General features: G+C 42.4%; 1 protein-coding gene across 11 annotated transcripts in view; it reads right to left on the bottom strand.

Moving 5' to 3' along the window:
- The window catches only part of ATP2B2 (ATPase plasma membrane Ca2+ transporting 2), a 398,601-nt gene that overhangs the window by 112,071 nt on the left and 266,759 nt on the right, over window positions 1–19,771 (bottom strand). For all 11 annotated transcript variants that reach the window (XM_015640841.3, XM_015640842.3, XM_033517387.1 and 8 more), the window contains one exon: window positions 1,635–1,832. In XM_015640841.3, the coding sequence (XP_015496327.1) occupies window positions 1,635–1,832 (198 nt within the window). The remainder of the gene's footprint in view (window positions 1–1,634; window positions 1,833–19,771) is intronic.

Below are 19,771 nucleotides of genomic sequence, written 5' to 3'. Positions count from 1 at the left end.
CATGCTGTCAAAATTTCTTTCCAATAAAATAAAATAAAATAACATAAAATAAAAATAAAATAAAAATAATATAGAATAGAATAGAATAGAATAGGATAGAATAGAATAGGATAGAATAAAATAGAATAGAATAGAATAAAATAAAATATAAAATAAAAATAATATAGAATAAAATAAAAAATAAAGTAAAATAAAATAATAATAAAAAATTAAATAATAATATAAAATAAAATAATAATTAAAATAAAAATAATAATATAAAATAAAAATAATAATTATATAAAATAATAATATGAAAATTAATAATGATATAAAAATAACAGCAATAATATAAAAATAATCATAATGATATGAAATAAAAATAAAATAAAATAAAATAAAATAAAATAAAATAAAATAAAATAAAATAAAATAATTAATTTAAGCAGTCTGTACATTTAGTCTAAGCTAAATCCTAATTTTTTTAAGAATCTCTCATGGTTTATAGTGTCCCCAAGGTATCCCACCAGTTACATAAGGTAATTCCAATAAATAACATTTTCTTTAGTTAAAAAAAAAAGTAAAAAATTAACTCCTTTATCTTTTCATGCCTAAATCGAGCACCTGCTGAATCAAATTCAACATATTCAAATGTGACATATTCAAAACTCAGGGAGAAAGCAATGAAAGGTTCCCAGTTATTTCCAGAGGAATTAAAGAATGCCAGGCAGGAGCCAGGAGCTGTGCATGGCTACGTGCTGCCTGTGCCACTGAATGGGAAGGGAAGGAGGAAGGGGCTGCAAGGAAAGCAGCCAAAGGAAACTGCAGCAAATGTAAAAAGCGTTTCAGGGCTATATTTAGAGGAAGACATTCTTCCTACATTTGCCAAGCTGCTCACGTCATTTCACACAGCATGTTTGATCCAGCTTTAGAAGTCTAGGAGGGAGCAGGAGAGGGGGGAGGGAAAAATCTGGATCAGCTGCCAGAAATGGAAATCTTGCATTTATGGAGAGGAACAAATATTTTAAGCATGTGAATTCAAGAGTGCTTTCCAAAGAGGGGGGAGGAAAGGGGAGAAAGGAGGGGGGCAGGCAGGGTGGTAAAACTTCCTGCTGCCAGAAAGGCTCTGCAGAATATGGAGAATATTTATCAGTAACAGGACTCTGCTCCAATACTCCCTTCAGAGCCAGGCTCACGAGCCTGAGCTGCACCACTAAAAATACTGGAATGTGTGAATCTCACTGAGTTCAAGCCTTCATCTGGTGTAAACTGGAGACTTGTCTGCCTTCCTGCAATGGGATCCAGCAGTTACATAAGCAATTACATCTTTCTCATCCATAATACGTGATAAACAACCACAAAGGATGAATCAAACACACTCCAAATGCAGGCTCAAAGGTGAAAACTGTATCAAAACCACTCCAGCTTCACAAGAACGCTATGATTTTCCTTTAACTCACGTCATGAGGTTCAGCATTTGCATAAAGAAACGTCAAGATGAAAAGAAATATATGTCAGGACCAGATGTAATGGGATCAGGAACAAACCACGTGGAAATTTCCTGTTAGTGACCTTCTGGAGGGTGGTGATGGAATTGATTTGAGATTTAGGACACGCTTTCTCAAACTGAGATGACTTCTGTGAAAAGTTTTTACCTTCATTCCCTTCTCCAGGTGGCTGATAAAACGAAAGCCCCAAAGATATGATGGCTGCAATTTCCAAGATTATAAGAGTCACGTCCTGCAACGCTTCCCAAACTAGCTGTATGAATGTTTTTGGCTTCTTTGGAGGTATAAAATTTTTTCCAAAAATAAGCTTTCTTTTTTCTAGGTCTGCAGCAGTGCCGGCTAATCCTGTAAAGAAAATAAAATAAAATAAAATCAGGTCAAATTGCCGTGAAATAGAAAATGCACTCCTATAAATTACTTCTCCAAGAAAAATTCCAAGCTGTAGCACCTATGGCATATTAACAAACATAAATATTACACTTAAACTGTGCTTTCACAAGAAGATTTGTCCTGATATTCTGAACAGAATTCTCATGAGCTCCATCTACCACTAATTCCTGCCAGGTTTAATCATTAAAAAGTCTTTGAATTCAGAGGTTTATATTAATAAGACCTGTGTGTGTACATATATACAAGAAATGACTTCTGTAAATAGACCTTAAAGCACAAAGATATTATTTTTGGGGTGAAGCTGATGGAAGGTTTTGGTAATACCTGTAGCAGCTCACACAAAACTTAGTTGTGAATGAAAAGGATAAATTAATAAAGCCTCCCTTACTTCAAAGCAACTTCTGGCTGCAAACGGACTTCAGCACATCCCTGGAATGAGCTGCATCACATTGTTGTCATGGGAAAAAGGCAAAGTGACAAGTTAAATATGCACAGAAAGGCGAAAGGAAACAATATGGCTCCATGTATTTTACATGATGCTTCAGTTCCAGAGCATTTCAGTTTAAGGATGCAGGATAACCATGGGTGGCTGTGCTGAACAATCCACTGGGGAGCTTTATTTCCCTCCTTTTTAATGATATTAAAGGCTGCACTTCTGGTGCCTTCCCAGATAAACAAAACAAAACAAACAAACAAATACTTGGAAGCATCAGGGTAAAATAACTGAGCCCAAATATCCCTCTGAGCAGCATAAAAATCTGCAAGAAGCGTTCTGTATTTCTGCCAAACAATACCTGATATCACAGAATTGGTTAGCTTGGAAAAGACCTCCAGGTTCACCAAGTCCAACTGCTCCCCCAGCACTCCCAGTCCCACCACCAGCCCCTGTCCTCAAGTGCCACATCCACACATCTTTTAAATCCCTTCAGGGGTGGTGACTCCCCCACTTCCCTGCACAGCCTGTTCCAACGCCAGCCAACCCTTCCCATGGAGAAATGTTTCCAATATATCCAATTTACACCTCCCTTGGTGCACCTGGAGGCTGTTTCCTCTTGTCTTATTTAGAGAAGATCCCAGCCCAGCTGGAACATTCACAAAACTTTAGGTTTCGAACATGATCAGCAACGTAATTTATGGTTAGTTATGGTTATTTATGGTTATTTATGGCTATTTATGGCTATCCATCCTTACATGACAGCAGGAAAACAGCAGAGCTGACCCTGGAGGAGCAGCAAGGTGTCTGTGAGGGAGGAAACCATCAACCCCACAGCGTGAGCATCCCTGGGCTCCAGCAGTTCGGGACAAATCCCTGCCTGCCCCAGAGCATGTGGGACACCTGAGGAATGGGAAGCCCTGCAAACACCCCCTTCAAGCAGTGGGGAATGCCAAGGCTCCCCACGCTGTGCCCCATGGCCCCTCCTGGGTGGTTCCTCCATTTCCCAGGGATGAAAGCGATGCTTCCCTGCCCCACTGATCCAGGATCCTGACTCACCTTTCCCTTCAGGTGTCTCCTTACAGCTGCTGGCTCTTGGGTAACTCATCAAAGTTTCATTTCCCCTTCAGCTGGGGAGAAACCCGAGTCCCTCCCGCAGATCAGGGCGCGCTGTTATTGCCTCACCTCAGTTCATTTGCAGGGCCTGGTGCTCAGTGGGGACAGACAGGTTCCAGCCAGCAGGAAGTGTCTGAACCATCCTCCAGGGCTCAAACTCCTCTGAGAGCTCCCAGGCAGCTTCCCAAGGCAGGGAAAAATCCTTTCCCCTCTGCCTTTTCTGTGACCCCACAGAGGTTTGGGCAATGTGGGTGAGGGATCAGGCTGTCAGATCACTGACAGGGCCCAGCACAAACCCAGCCTGGGCACTGTGGGCAGCACCAGAGGGCTGCCAAATGGAAGGATTTACACTAAAAATCAGAGAATTACAGGATCATTAAGGTTGGAAAAGATCTCTAAGATCGTTGAATCCAACTTTTAACCCAATGCTGCCAAGTCCAGCCAGGCACCACACCTGCATGTTTTTGAATGCTTCCAGGGATGGTGACTCCATCACTCCCCCAGGAGCCTCCTCCAGTGCCTGACAACCCTCCCACGGAGAGATTTTTCCTAATATTCAATCTAAACCTTCTCTGGAACACCTCAAGGCCATTTCCTCTTGTGGACCTTGTTCCCTGGGAGCAGAGCCTGATCCCCCCTGGGCTGTCCCCTCCTGGCAGGAGCTGTGCAGAGCCAGAAATTCCCCTGAGCCTCCTTTGCTCCAGCCTGAGCCCCTTTCCAGCTCCTCCTCATGGGACCCACAATTTGCATCATTCCCCCAAAACTCAACCCACTCTACCTCACTCATGAAGGGGAAATTCCATGGGCACCTCTGACAGGGATTTGGGGCTGCAATTTTTACCTGATGCAGCTTCAAGCAGCAATACAAAACTCTGGAAGGAAAAACTGGAAGAATGGAAGGAACAGAGGTCTGGAGAAGGTCTGTTTTCCAGCTCAGAACATTTGTGCTCAGTGGTGAGCCAGCTCCAGCAGCTCAGCACATGGCTGGAGCTCTCCAGCATGGCAGGGATGGCTGGGACAGCACAGGGAAAAGCTGCAGGGGGTTTCAATAATCCAAATCACATTTACAGGGCTGTGCTGAATTCCTGAGGTTGAAATGATGCCCTGTACCTCACTGCCAGGAGGGCACAGCTCCTGTCCTGTGGACATGATGTGTGCAAAGCACACCTGAGGAGCCTCCAAAGCCAAGGAGAGACTGGAACTCCAAGAGCTGCTTTTTCTCTAAGATAAAATTTGTCCATTTAGACCCCATCAGGCTGAGGACCAGGCTGTCTAAAGCATCCATGGTCATCCTTATTTTCCTTACTGTAGTCCACATAATGCTGCAATTCAGACATCAGTCATCCAGACTCTTCCCTTTTAATATTATTTTCCTTCAGAATCACAAAGAAGGGTAAATTATGCAGATGATTTTATTACTTTCTCTAAGTCTTGGTGAAATTACTCACCCACTCAGTCTCATCTAAAAACCAGAGTATATTCATCTTTAATAATGAAATTTATTTCCTTGTAAATCATTTAGAAATCCTGGGAAATGACATCCAGTGTTCAGTTCAAACCAAAAGGTTTCCCTTCACCCATGACCCAGCCATCACTTAGAATCCTGTCCACTGAAATTTTGGGGCTGTTTTTTTTTAACTCCCACTGGATACCAGAAATGAACAAACCCTTCAAATGAGGGAGAGAAAGAGAAAGGAAAGGAGACTGGAGAAAAGTGATGGAATTGGATTTTAAGAGTTCTGTAGAATAAGGTCAGAAAGGGCAAGCAGAGTGCAGGGAAATGACAAAGAAATGGGGCTGAGCCTCTGAGGCAAGGCAAGAGGATTGCTCTGCAAAACTCCCATCAATCCCCAGAACTCACAAGAAGGCACAAGAGGGGCCCTCCTCATCTCTTCCACATCCACTTCTCTACTGGGAAAGGTTATTTTGGTTATCCCTAGGGGGGCTCTGAGCGAGGCTGGGCTTGGCCAGGCCGGAGGTGGCTCGTGGTGCCCAGATGGCACAGCCAGCAATGAGCACAGCGAGGGCAGCACGGGACATCTGCCCCACCAGCACCTGAGCCTGCAGATGCCTTTCCTGCTCCTCCACTTTGCATGGTGCCTTTTTATCATTAGATTATTATAAAATAGAAATAGAAATATAATTATAAATATAAATGTAAATGTAAATAGAAATAGAAATAGAAATAGAAATATAGAACTATAGAACTACAGAACTATAGAACTATAGAACTACAGAACTATAGAACTATAGAAATAGAAATATAGAAATATAAGTATATAACAATAAATATAAATATAAATATAAATCTATAGAACTATAGAACTATAGAACTATAGAAATAGAAATATAGAAATATAAGTATATAAGTATATAACAATAGAAATAGAAATAGAAATAGAACTATAGAACTATAGAACTATAGAAATAGAAATAGAAATATAGAAATATAAGTATATAAGTATATAACAATATAAATATAAATATAAATAATAGAAATAGAAATAGAAATAAAAATAGAAAAGAAAATATTAAATCATTTAATAAATTTAAATAAAAACTAAATATTAATATAAATATATATAAATCTATATAAATCTCTCTAAATATGCATAAATACATATAAATATATATATATTTCTATAAATATATAAATATATGTAAAATATATAAATATATGTAAAATATATAAATATATGTAAAATATATAAACAAATTAAAATTATATCTATTATATCATATGTATTATCATTATTTTATCACTATAAACACAATGACTTCATCTCCTGAATATCATTGTTTTATTTCTCCCCCGAGCCCTGTGACAACAGTGAAAGAGCATTGCAGATGAAGGCAATTTAAAACATCATTTCTATGTGAGGATATAAAACATCCAAGGACATGGAGAAGAACCAATGGGGACTGAAAAACATGAATGGAAATAGAAGCTCAGTAGGACTTTGAATTTCACATTTCACCAGCACAAGCAGCAGCCTCCCATCTTCTGTTCCATGTGGCAAAAAAAGTCACAGACTGGCTGGGTTTAGGTTCATTTCTCCACACAAGCATGAATATTTTATTTAAGTGCTTTTCTAGGTCAAAGCTGTGCAGTACAACTTTGCTTGACCCAAGTGTTTAGAACAGATGTGCAGATTTGGGTTAAATTTACGTCCAAATATTGCACACAGGTTCAGGAAACATTGTGAAAATTTATTGATGCTTCCACCACTTGAGTAATTTCTTAAGGTTTCATTCTCCAAAAGTTTTCAGCAAAATTTGTAGGAGAAGGAAAGTGATTGCATAGAAAACCTTTTCTACAGTGTTGTGCAGTATATTAAATTAATTTATGATTTAATCTGGCTTTGTTGCCTTTTTGGAGGGAGAAAAAGAACACAGAACTGGAGAAATGCCGCTTAATGAATTTTCTCTGTTCCTTATCTACATCTGCCAGTTCCTGCACACTGAATATGAAGCCATTTTTTCAATTAATGCCTGGAAAATCATATTTTTCTGACAGTCATCTCCACTGCAACCAAAAGGAGCATGACAGACACAGAATGATTCTGATGCTGCAAAAATAGCAAAAGCACAGCACTACTAACACAACAATAAAAATAAAAACAACACCATAAAACTTTTAAGAGAATGTTTGAAATTGGCTCAAATTAGGCACTGAAGAACAAAGAATTTACATTTGCATTAATTGGACAAATAAAGCAGTCACTGCCTATTAAATTCCTTCTGTGCCTTTTCTGATGCAGCCAGAAAAAGAGATAAAAATTTCAAATAGCAAAACCTATAAATTATGGTATTTTAAAAATTAAATGTGAATTTGTTCAGCACAGAAAGGCTTCCAGGGATGCTGTGGAAATGAAGGCAGAGAGGAAAGGCAGCTATTTTGGTTAGAGATACTTAAAAATTAGGTATGACACACCTGAGATTTTCCTGTGAGAACCCAGAGCTGGGTTTTATCTCTGAAGCTAAAATACCCCTGGTCTGAAATTCTCTTCTCCCACCATGAGCACACCCACCATCAGAGAAATTAAAAAAAAAAAAAAATAACACCCCAAAGAATCAAAATTTCATTTTCTTTGCCTGGTTTCACCAATTCCCATCTTGCTCCCTGCCATTCCTGCTGCTCCATAACAATTCAGGAGACCCTGCCCAGGCTCGTGGGCTCATGGAGCTCGTGCAGACTCTCACATCTTCCTGATGAACAGGAATTAGAAATATCAGCCCAGTTGCTGCTGGGGTAACAAGGACAATTCAAGTCCCACACAATATTTTTAGTGGGATTTGACTCTCTGTTTTTCCCTCTCCAACAAGCAAGAAATGGCTCTGGCTTTTTTCCTTCCATTTCCTCAGCAGCAATCCAAGCAGCATCATCTCTGTGACAGTGACTGAAAGAGTTGCAAATGTCACATTTTCAATTCAAATGAAGAGCTTGGAACCAACAGATTCAGTTCCTGAGGTCTGCCTTAGGAAACTGCCCCTACCCAGCTGGGGAAGGCAAGGGGACACTGGCAGTAAATGTGACCACTGTCATGGTTTGGATTGAATGATAAGGTCTGGTTTGTCCCTAAGGTACAGTGATGCCATCACTGTGATGTAATCCAGCATCAGCCTCCCTTAGGTCAGGAATTCTTCATTTATCTAAGGAAAACAAAGACCTGGAATTCCACAAAAACACAGGTTGCATTCAACTGATGCTTGGTTTCCAACTAAAACAGACCCCAAAGATGGGAAACACAAGGTGGAAATATTCACCCCTGGAACAGATGCCTCTGTGACCTCCCAGTTTTACCAAGATTGGTAAAACCCTAATTTTTATTCCATGCAGCACATTGAAATTCTGTTCAGGTCATATTAAAATAGTCAGTTGAGAGAATGCTGTCCATCAATAAGAGAGAGTTTAATGAGAGCATCTTCTAATTCCAGCAAGGTGAATTGGAATTTCACTACTGAATGAACCTCAACAAATAATAATTTCCTTCTAATCTCAGGATTGCAAAGCTGTCTCTAAGTGTAATGAATCTCATTACCCTTTTTCATTTATATCACTTGAATACTTTTTTTATATAAAGGTTAAGAAATACATCCAAAAATTAAAAGCCTTTGGCATTACAGTCATCTAAGCACGTGTCCTGTAAGCTTTATGCTGCTGCTGGAACTGTTCCTGTGAGCAGAACCTCACAGGACTCAGAGCCTCCTGGACTCAAACACTTTACAGCCAGATCCAGACAACAAACATAGAGAAAAGAGGGCACAGAAACAGGTAATTAATTACCTCCCTCTCCAATTCCTTGTTAATCGTCCTCCCTCTTCACATCTGACAGCAGCAAGTGGCCCAGCCATCCTGTCCTGCCCTCTGAGCTCTGCCACCCCTCAGCATCCCAAATCCAATGACCTGACTACAAAATCCCTCCTAGAAACCTTTCCTCCAGCAGGGTGCAACCCAAGCTATCACTAAAGTCACACAAAGAATGCAAATACCTCTCTAATTCCATGACCTTTCAAAAAATAAAGGAACTGAAGAGCTCAACAATTGTTCTTACAGACTGTCTAATGCAAATGTTAGGAACAGGTACAGAACAGCTTGCACTCCTACCATGAATTCTCATCCTTCAATTTGTAGAAATTCTAGAAAACTTTATCTAAATCTCATGGTGCAGGGAAAGGCTGAGGTTCCTGCCCCAGACAGGCTGGGGGCAGTTCAGAGGAGTGAATCCACATCATCTGAGATTGCTGATTTACATTTACACCAGGCAGGGTGACATCAGGCTCCATGACATCTCTAATTCCCTGCCCCATCCACTCTTCCATCATCTTTTAATTCCTTTTTAAAGTAGAATTGTCCTGAAATGAAGCCATTGAGCAGGAACAAACAGTTTACATAAGATGAGCAATAACAGCACCACCAGAAATGGTTCTTGAGAGTGGCTGAAAACAGCCCCCAAAAAAGCCACTCATGTGAAAGATGTGCCATGATTTCATAATAATCGAATGACTGGACTTATGTGCAGCACATGAACATGAGCCAGGACTGGGGCAACAGATGAGACATCAAATATTAAAGTCAAGACATGCACTGTAGCAGATGACTAATGGTCTTCTGGCCTAAACAGAGAGCAAGAAGCTGATAAAGCATTCTGTGAGAGCTCAAGGTCTGGGATGAAGAAAGAGGATTTTTTTACAAATGTTCTGCTGTCAGGGGGAGGGTGGCTGCTGAGAGGGAAGAGAATTATCCCACCAGAAATCACTTCTTCAGCTCTTACTCCATCTGATAATCATGAAAACCATCCACACATGTCTCACCTCGGTACCCCAGGCTCCTGGAAACATTTTTCTCTTGTTCTATCATGATATAATATCAAGTACAATAAAGCCATTAGATTCAGGGCAAGGCTTGTGATAAATGCTAATAATCTAGAATGAATACTAATAATCTAGAATAAATACTCATCATCCCAGCCATCACCAACAAGATAATAAAATGCCAATAAAAATTCCTTTTCTGCATGAGATATGTAAATACCAGAGCAGTAACAGCACAAATCTTCACCCAGCACTAAAAGACAATTAAACTAAAGGTTATGGAAGGGTTTGGCAGCCAAGCCAAACAATCCCAAGGCAGTGGGATACCCCACAGGCACTGGATACTCCAGGGTTGTTCAGCATCACACTCCCTCAGCTTATGAATGGTGTTGGGGCTTTTAGGAAGTGATAGATAGAAAATGAAGGAATGTAAAGTTTTCTTTCCCCCATTCCCACTTTCCAGGTACTCAATGCCTTGAGAATGATGCTTCAAACATGTTTTTTGGTTATTAAAACCAAGCCAAGATTTCCCTCCCACAGAAGGTAAGGTTAGGATTTAAAGTGGACCATACAAATGCCCTCTGCACATTTTGTATGACCCACAAAGCCCTGATTTCCTACTGAAACACAGACATGGAATGTGGGACCAGTCCAATGATGTTGAGTGAGAGTATGAAGGAAATAGTATCAGAAATGTGGGGCTACAGTGCTGTTATAATAATATAATTCTTCCAGATAATGTGAAATCTTTTACTTGCTTTCAATATTTAAATTAAATCAGCATCCCTGGGTCCATCTTAAGAGACAGTTAAGGGACATTAAGTGGCTGTTCTGTAGGTCAGGCTTGGAAAACACTACCAGATAAATCAGATAAATGGTAAGGAGCAGCCTTGGAAGTTTAACTGAGGGGATCCAAGGTGTTTGTCAAGAAGACAATCATGGAATGAATGACTTCATAATGTCAAAGTGGAAAGCCTGCCTTAATTACACATCTTCATAACCTCTTATCACTGTTCTCACTGGACACTACCAAAAAAAATAAATCCCCCCCTTCACAAAAATTGCCAGTGGCAATTTCAGGAGAAAAGGACCCTGTAATCCATCTGTGAACCCCTGTTCCCACACCACAAGTGAGGAGTGCTGCTGGCAGAGGCAGCCTGTGCCCGTCTGCGTGGATCCAGCACCACCAGGGGAACACCAGGGTCCCAGTGGGAGCTTTTCCATCAGCCCCGCTCCAAGGGGAGCTCTGGGGGTGTGCCAGCAGCTCCTGCATGGAGGCACTGCCAGCTGGCAGCTCCCTGAGTGCCAGGGCTCCTCCAAGCCCTGGAGAGGCTCAGCCAACAGGTGCCAGCAGCAGCGAGCCACCCACGGCACCCGAGGACAAGGATGGAGCCACACGTCCCCTGTGTGACCAGGACCCCGAGCCTGGGGGCTCCAGCTGCTGGAGACCCCACACAAACCCACAACCACACAGCTGACACAATCCTTCACCTCTGGTTTTCCTCCTGTCTTGTCACAGGTTTTGGAGTGACTTTGTGTCCCTCAGAGTTTGGCAAGTACAGCATTGTGTTCAAAGGCTGTTGGTGCCCCTGAGGTGTCCCAGCACCTGTGGCCAGGTGCCCAGTTCAGTGCAGCTGAGGGGTACCATGGAGATGTGTGCTCCCACACCAGAAGGTGATTTCAGGGTGATGTGGCCTAAATTGCTGAAGACTTCTCATGATTTGTGTGCCCACTCAGGGTGACACCCTTGGCAGTCAGAAAACAACAAAGGAATAAAGGAATAAAAGACATGAACCTGAGAAAGCACAGCCTGAGTGAGGGAGACATTCTGCAAGACACATCAGATGGACTTTTAAATCCAGCATGAGGCTCTTCTGCAGTGTTCTGAAAGTCTCTTTTTCAGGGAGGGGAAAGAATCTCTCTTCTTCCTTGAGGAATCTTTTTTATTATTATTTGTCACTGCAATCACCACAGTTTCTGTGGCATCAGCAGTTCTGAGGGTCTGGAGCTCATATTTATTTGATGAAACCTTTTGAAAAGGTTAAAAGTAACACAGCATAACAACAGCAGCATGGAAAACAGGGGGCTTCTGATGAGGCCAGGCATGTCTGGGTTAAGTAGTTAATTCCTCACAGGGTGCTTTAATCTTTAAGATAAAAACACAAAATAGAAGAATAAATTTATATTCCAATGGGACACAGCTTTGTGAGAAGCTGTGTAAGGAAGTTACAAGAATGTAAGAATGAAATATCAAAATCCACTTTGCCCAGGCTGCTTCCTTGGCATGATTCTTTCCAACTGGCTTAGGAAAAACAACAAATAAACCAAACTGCATTTTCCTGAGGTGTTACCTCCAAGTGCTGCTACTTGGCAGCTCTGAATGTCTCTGTCAGTGTCACCCAGTGCTCCTGTGAGCAATGCCACCGTGTCACCCACGCAGTGCTGGCCTCTCTGCAGGGGCTGAGCATTCCCTGCCGGGCATCCAGGAGAGGGGGAGCTAAAAAAGAGTGAGAAGGCTGAAGAAAACACGGTGCTGTGATCATGATGCCATCTGCAAGAAATGCCCAGCACTGCTCTGACTCCTGCAGTGGCAGTGATTTCCCTCTGACCACACTGCTCAGCCTGGGAGATGCTTTTGGAGCATCCAAAAGATGAAATCCCACGGCCCAGGAGCATCACAGCAATGAGATGAGACCTCTGGCAGCCCTTATAGTGCTCCCACTGCTCCCCCTGTGCCTCTGTGCTCATCATTTTCCCCTCAGCCTCTCCTCTCGTGGCACTTTGTGTGGATCAGCTCCCAATTTCCATCCTGTGGGATGAGCAGGGGCCTGGCTCCAGCAGCACCTTGGGGATGCTCAGGTGAAATGGGCTCAGCAAACTCAGCTGAAGGCATTCACCTGTTCTCAGCTCTGGATTTATTCTGGGATATCTATCCCCAATAGCCAGCATGGATTAACTCCTGCTCTGCAGTTCTTGCTCTGGGCTCTTCCCAGGGCGAAGCAAAGCAAGGAATGAATGGGATGGAAGTCAAATGAAATGGGTGGCACAATGTCAACAGAGAGAATTGCTGGGTGAGGAAAAGCTCACAAGCCATGAATGGATTAAATGAGTTTTCATTGGAGACCTCCTCTTTCACTAAAAATCTGAACTTCCCGATATATAATGAAGGTTAATTAATGAATAAATAACTCTTGGGGTTAATTGAGGGGCATTAAGAAAATGCAATATTTGTTTATTCAGGGAAGCCACTAAAGGATGGTTGTTCATGAGAACTTGGTGTTTCTACTATGATATATAATAATATTTTATTTTCTGCTGACGTATCTAACACAAATTTGTAAATATTTGTGCAGCCTTCAGATCACCTGCAGACTTAAATACAGACTTAGAGGAAGAAGAGAAGTGGAAGAGGCTGTAAAATTCTATCCAAAGATGCCAACATGAGCTCTGCTACAGTGGCCAGCCCAAAACTGAACACAGATGTGCACTCAAAGCAGGGAGTGGCTGGGAACTGATAATTCAGCAAGGCAAACAAGCTCCCTCTTGCCCCATTTTCCAGATTAAATGGAGAAAAGATGCAAGCAGAGCCTCAGGACTTTTTTGTCTTGTGGTAATGAGTTCATTCAGTCCACAAAAGGTGTCCAGGTGTCCCAGAGCAGCAGAGCAGGGGATTCACCATGAGCAGCAGTGTTTTAGTTGGGATGATGGCCCCACTGGAACCAATACAATGTTATCATTCCAAAGAGCTCTCAGCATTATTTAAAGCTAATAAAAATACCAGGAAAAGTGGCAGGAGTTTTCTCAACTCCTGCTTTATTTTTGAGTGATGAGAAAATACAAGATGTGACCAAAGCAATCCCAAGATGTACTGAGGGATAGAGCATTATTTTATTCCTATACCCCCATGCAGCAGAACTCCACCAGGAGCACAACACCCACAGATATCTCCCAATTTAGCACAAAAAAAAGCCCAAAAGAATAGATTGTCTCTTCCATGAAGCACAAATTGTCAATCACCTTGATTAGCCCTCCACACAATTAACAGAGTCTGAATGCCCTAATCAGCACTGAACTTCTCCAGATTGTTTTCCAGGGCAAATCAAAGATTAAATTAAATTATAAAATCAGCCAAGATTTGGATTTTCTTATGGCCTCCAAACTGGGCCCACTTCAAGTCCTCCCAGTTCACTACAAAAGCAATAATGGGAAACACTTTTGGGGTACAAAAGATGGAGTTCCAGCAATGCAAAAAGCCCCTGAGAACCACTCAGCTACAATGGAATTCCCTTTGAGGTGACAAAAATGGGAAAGTGTCTCTCTTCAAACCTCTTCACTTCTTTGGTCACAGTATCCTTGTCTTTGTGTTCTTTATATTAAGAATGATTTTTTTCCTCCACTTTAATTTTCTGCTCTGTGGTTTGAGAAGTTGAAAATTTTGTGTGTCCTTTGGCCGGTGCACTTTGAGGATTTGAGGATGCAGTTCTGACCAAAGCCCTGGCAGAAGTGTGCTCACATTGCAAATGTTTATGAATTTGTGATAGCCACATCAGCAGAAATCAAAATATTGTATTTTATCATAGCAGAAGCACCAAATTCCTCTTAAGAGACATCCTGACATGGTGCCACAATAATTTATGTTTTAAAACAATATAGTTTATTGTGTTGAGGCAACACAATAATTCACCTTGTTAAATTACAAACAAATTTTTGCAAATAAAAAGAAACCAAAAAAAAGAAGCAAAAAGTGATTAAAAAGAAAAAAAATAGAAAGCAACAAAACCCAACATTCTTATTATACCAAAAGGGAGCAGAATTCTAAGCACTTAAGTACTTTTATCATGTAACACAGAGGCACAGATTTAGATAACAACCACTTAAGGAATTAATTACATTCTTTACACCAAAAGAGATGGAAAAATGAAGTTATCCCAGTTATCCTCACCCCAAGGAAAGGAACACTTTAAACATTTTCTGAACTTAACATAGAATTGTTCACTTGTCTCATTAGTAACTTAATTGGAAGTTCTATTTTGATTTTCAGTAGGAGAGTAGGTTTTGCTCTGTCCTGTGCCTTGACTTGTCAGGTTATTTTTTCTTGTGTGGTTCCTGCTTCTCACAAAATGTTTTGAGGAAAGTCAGTCCAAATTCACAGGCCAAAATCTTATGCAAATTACTACGAGCCAACTGCTGTACAAATATTATGAAACAGAAATCTCCCCAAGTCCTTTTCAATGGCTGCTGAACACAGCAGGATCAGACACTATTTTTATTGAAGCTCAGGTTTCCAAGTTGGTAGAATAGAAGGCATTGGAATAAATCTTTCTGAAATAGAAAAAAAAATAAAATAAAAGAAGACTATTCCTTGCCTAAGAAAAAATGCTTTGGGAAACTGGCAATCTTCCTAAAACCCAAAATGTTCCAGAAACACAGCCTATGATTCAAAAGCACTTTGTCATCTGTACAGTTTTGCTTATAGCTGCATTGCAGCATTCTCTTCAGGACTGCTCACTGCTCTTGGAGGATAAAATGACCCAAGTGCCTCCTCTGTTCCATCATTATTCATTAATGAAGAGCCTGGGCCTAGAAGATTGTCATTGCAGGAGAGAAGGAATCTTCATTAACACGTCCCTTCAGCACCACACACATGAACACCCAACACAAGGCACAAATGAGACACAATTTCAGTGGATGCTTTTGGAGACTGTTGTCAGGTTAAATAGCTCTGATAATGTCGTTCTGAAATCATCCTGAGGAATGCAGGAAGTGCAGAGACCTCGAACCAGCAGGGCTGAGGATGAAGTCATTGCTTTCAGCCAGACCTCTTCAACATGCATCTGTTTTCTCCAGGTTATGGAAATGATGAGCAGAGAGGAGCTGAATGCTGAAATGCTCAGGGTGCTCAAAGGCAGACTTTGTGTGTGTGTGTGTGTTTCCTAATTCCAATATCCCTTTGTTGAACAAATTTATGTTTTCCTCTGCCTCCCCTGCACCCTCAGTGTCTACTGCTCTTCCCAAAGACCACCTGAAGAGATCTTCTCTCCCTTCCTTTTCCATGTTCCTCCATTTCCCCCTCATTTTATCTCAAAGAAACTGATAAATACCAGACAGTTCTTCCTCCTCCCCTCTGAGCTCCCACTGCTCATCCTCTCCTTCTTAATCCCTGCACTCTGTCCTCTGAGGCCACAGCTCTGATTTAACCTCACACACCTCTTTGGGAGGAATTTTTTTTTGCTCGTTTTCCCCCTCTAATCAAGAAGCAGGAGCACAAATTAAGCAAAATTTTGGGAGATCAGCATGGAGCAATATCCGTATCCTGTCAGGAGTGCCTTCAAAGACAGCCATGAGTACCACACACTCTGCAGGCTCATTTCTTCTTCAACAAAGAAAAGCCCACTCCAGGAAACAAAAAAAAAAAAAACACGATTTTGAGAATCTTAACAAAAATCCTCTACTCATTTAGTGATTATGAAAACCAGCAGACAACAGAAAAAATCAGAAGTAATTACGTGAGCCTATTAATAGCCAGTGCCAATAAGTTTCCATTTCTGTGCCCCTCATTAGAAAAATGAACAATTTCTGGTATTGTGGAAACAGGCTTGCAGAACATAAAAAGACTCTAACAGCATTCATATTTTAGCTTCCTGAGCTTTGTTTGTGCCACAGCCTTTATTTGTAATTAAGCTTAGTGCATATGAAGTTCACTGCCTGCCAGCCCTCAGTGCCTGATCCAGCCCAGGGAGGGTAATTCAAGCTCCTTCTCACTGACCTACCAAACTCTGACCTGTTGGACCTGGCTGGTAAAAGTGAGAAGGGATTACAGTTTCATTCAGATGGTGATATCTGAGCAATTCATTCAACCAGGGGACCAATTATGTCTGATCCCCTCACCTTTCCCCCCGCTTCTGGACTGGACTGATTTGCCAGGAGAAGGTAACCCTGAGTCAGGGTGAATTTGATCACAGTGACCTGAGATGAAAAGTGCTGGATCTTGAAAATGATCTCAAATTCATCCAGTCTGTTCAGCTGTTACAGACTGATGCTGTGAAAACAGAGGTTCTTTGCCTGGAGATAAATATCCACCACACTCTTTTTTATTTACGCGCGGTCGGGATGATGCACGCAAGACCTTCATGTGCCCTGACAAAGACAGGGAACGTTTCACAGTGCTTCCCTGGTGCTCTGCTGTGTCAAAACATTAAATCTACAAAACACAATGTCCTCTGTCACTGGTTGAAGGCAGCAGGTGATCCATCAAACCAGTCCACCTGATACACTGTTCTCTTGTGAGCACAAAATTAATGAGTAGCAATGTCCTATAACCAAACACAGCCACTAATGCAGTCAGCATCTAACCAGAACCAACACAGAGCAAATTCCTCCACAAATGATGCTTGCAAAGTTGTTGGACTCCTTGGTTCTCTCACCACAAAGGGCTTTGCTCTGCCTGTTGCAGCATTGGGCTCTTGATGCCTCTGACTCCACCGTGCACAGCGCTCACCAAACCTCCTCAATCCCATCATGGGGGGAAGGAAGGCAAAGCCACAGGGCCCTGGGGTGCAGCCCCAGCCCCCCAAGGCCCAGCAGGGCCCTGTCCATGCCCCACAGGCTGGGACCCAGAGCTGGCACCCATCCAGGGTGGATTCCCCCAGCAGGGATTTCCAGCTGTGGGGAGGATGCAGATGCCTCCAGAACTAGATTACTTTATCAACACCTAATTTAGAGCCTGATTCCGCCCCTGAGGGCAGCAGCAGCAGTTTTGCTGCAGGGAAAGCAGAGGGTTCAGAGCCCAGGGGTGCTGCCCAGTGCCAGCTCTGGCTCCAGAGGTGACCCTGTCCCAGCAGAGCTGCCCTTCCTCCCCAAAAGAGCCACTCTGCACTTCTCAGGGCTGACACATTACAGAAACCAGATGCAACTGCCCAGCTGTAAATCCTATTGAAAATCTCCTTACACATTAAAAAGAAGCAATGCCAGGCTGAGGCAGTTATTAGGCTCCATGTCAGCTCCCCCCTTGGAATTCCTTATAACATCCCTTTGAAACCTCTGTCTGGGCTCTGGCCCTCTGCTTTGGCTTGGCCACACGCTGTCCCCTTGCCCCTGAACACAGACTGCAGCTGCTGTGCTTTATGTAACCCTGTTTGCTGCAACGTCACAGCACCTAAATACAACATTTCCACACGGAAACGCATCGAGAGACGTGCCTTTTGTTGATTTTGAGTAAGTAGCTCCCCTCCTGAGGCCTCAGCTCCTTCAAGCCATATTCCTGGAGGCTGGAAAGCGCTGAACCAGTCCTGAATCCTGGCTTTATCAAGCTGCTGCCTCCAGCACCCTTGGCTTGCCCTTGAAAAGGTTTTCTGCAGCCATGACTCACTGCTACAGCACAAAACCCTGCCCAGCCCAGGCAGCTCCTCAAGGAGGGACATTTCCAGGAGAGAGGGGCAGCAGGGACCTCTCTGGGGCAGGAGGAGGGAACACCAAGCACCCAGCTCAGCGTTCCTGCTGTTTAAAAACAAGAAAAGAGGAATCTACTGTTCGATTTTCCTGGCTCCAAAGGCTCTTTCTGGATTCGCAGTTTCATTCAGCTGCAGGAAATAAAATGGTACAGCCAAGCTTTGGCCTTGCAAGCAACCACTTAAAAGAGGCAAAAGTGCCCAGCAGGAAGGATTTGAATCATAGAAGTATTGGGGGAAAATAAGAAATGGCAAACGGGCAGGTAATGAAGCTGTTTGCAGCCAACTTTGATTTTTCAAAGCCCACATCACTGGATATTTTCCCTTCTGAACAAAACTCCTTTAATACTACATCTATTTCTGGAAACTTCGGGGTATAATTTTCCTAATGGCATAAAATAGAGCCCCAAGTGTTCTGGTGCTGCAACAGACCATGAAGATTTTTGTCAATAGTAGAATTCTTTCTGGAAATTGCCTTTGGATAGATGAAACAAGCTGTCCAAAAGCTGCAGTTCCAGGAAGGATAAAACAGGATTCTTTCTGGAAAAAGATTTATTTACCTGAAAACCACGTGTGGTCATTAGGCTGCTTGTTTCCCCATAAATGTGAGTAATCTGTGATCTGTGGGCTATCATCTGGGCTTCCCATTTTCTCCCCCTCTCCTATGCCCACTCAGTGCTTACAAACTGGGATGAGACATTACTGCATTCTGTGGCACAGTGGGGATTTGAATTCTGACTGAAGACCAGCAAAACACAAACATATGGAAAAATAAAGCCATTAACATCTCAATTTGGCATCCCCCACGCTGTACACAACTAATTACGGATCTCTGAGCTCATGAATTTTCCCTGGAATTCCCATGCAGCGGTGGCACCGAAGCCAAGTGTGAAACACCCTATGGCCAGTCCCAAGCCAGGCAGGCAAGATTCCAGATGTATTTCCCAGCAAAGTCTCACAAACAGCTGTGCTGACACTGGGAACTGGAGAGGGTGACAACACCCCCAGCTTGGAGTATCCAAAGTGCTACAAATCCATTTAACGCCACCAGCACTTCCCCAAACAGTGCAGGAGCACCCACCTAATGAAGGAGCAGGGCTGTGAAAATTCCCAAAATCCAAAGAATTCCTGTGCAGCAGAGCAGTGGCAAGCAAAGGTTCCCATGTTAATGGGCTGTACAAAAGCCAGTGATGGTCAAAAGGTTGTGTTTATCCTCGTAGCAAGGATTGTTTATCCTCACAGCAAATGCAGCCACACTCTGGGCTTTTACAGCTCCAGTGTTTGCATAACATAATGCTCAAGCCATTAACAGCAGAATCCTTCTTGACCCTTGCATGCCCAGGTATCGCCACTGTTTGGCTTTTCATTAATCCCAGGAAGTTTTATTCCTGGAGAAAAGAGAAGAAGCTAATCCAACATGGATTACTCGTAGTTTGTACAAGAAATGTCACGCCACGGATCAGAAGTGTTTGTTCGTGCTCAGCTCACACATAATTGTGCCTTTATGCAAACAGAGACCGAGAGAATGCACACAAATAACGTGCACAAAAAAAGTACACAGCACAAAAAATGTGCACAAAAAA

This window comes from Parus major, chromosome 12 (assembly GCF_001522545.3).
Source record: "Parus major isolate Abel chromosome 12, Parus_major1.1, whole genome shotgun sequence".
NCBI lineage: Eukaryota > Metazoa > Chordata > Aves > Passeriformes > Paridae > Parus > Parus major.
This window is presented reverse-complemented; position numbering and strand designations above follow the sequence as displayed.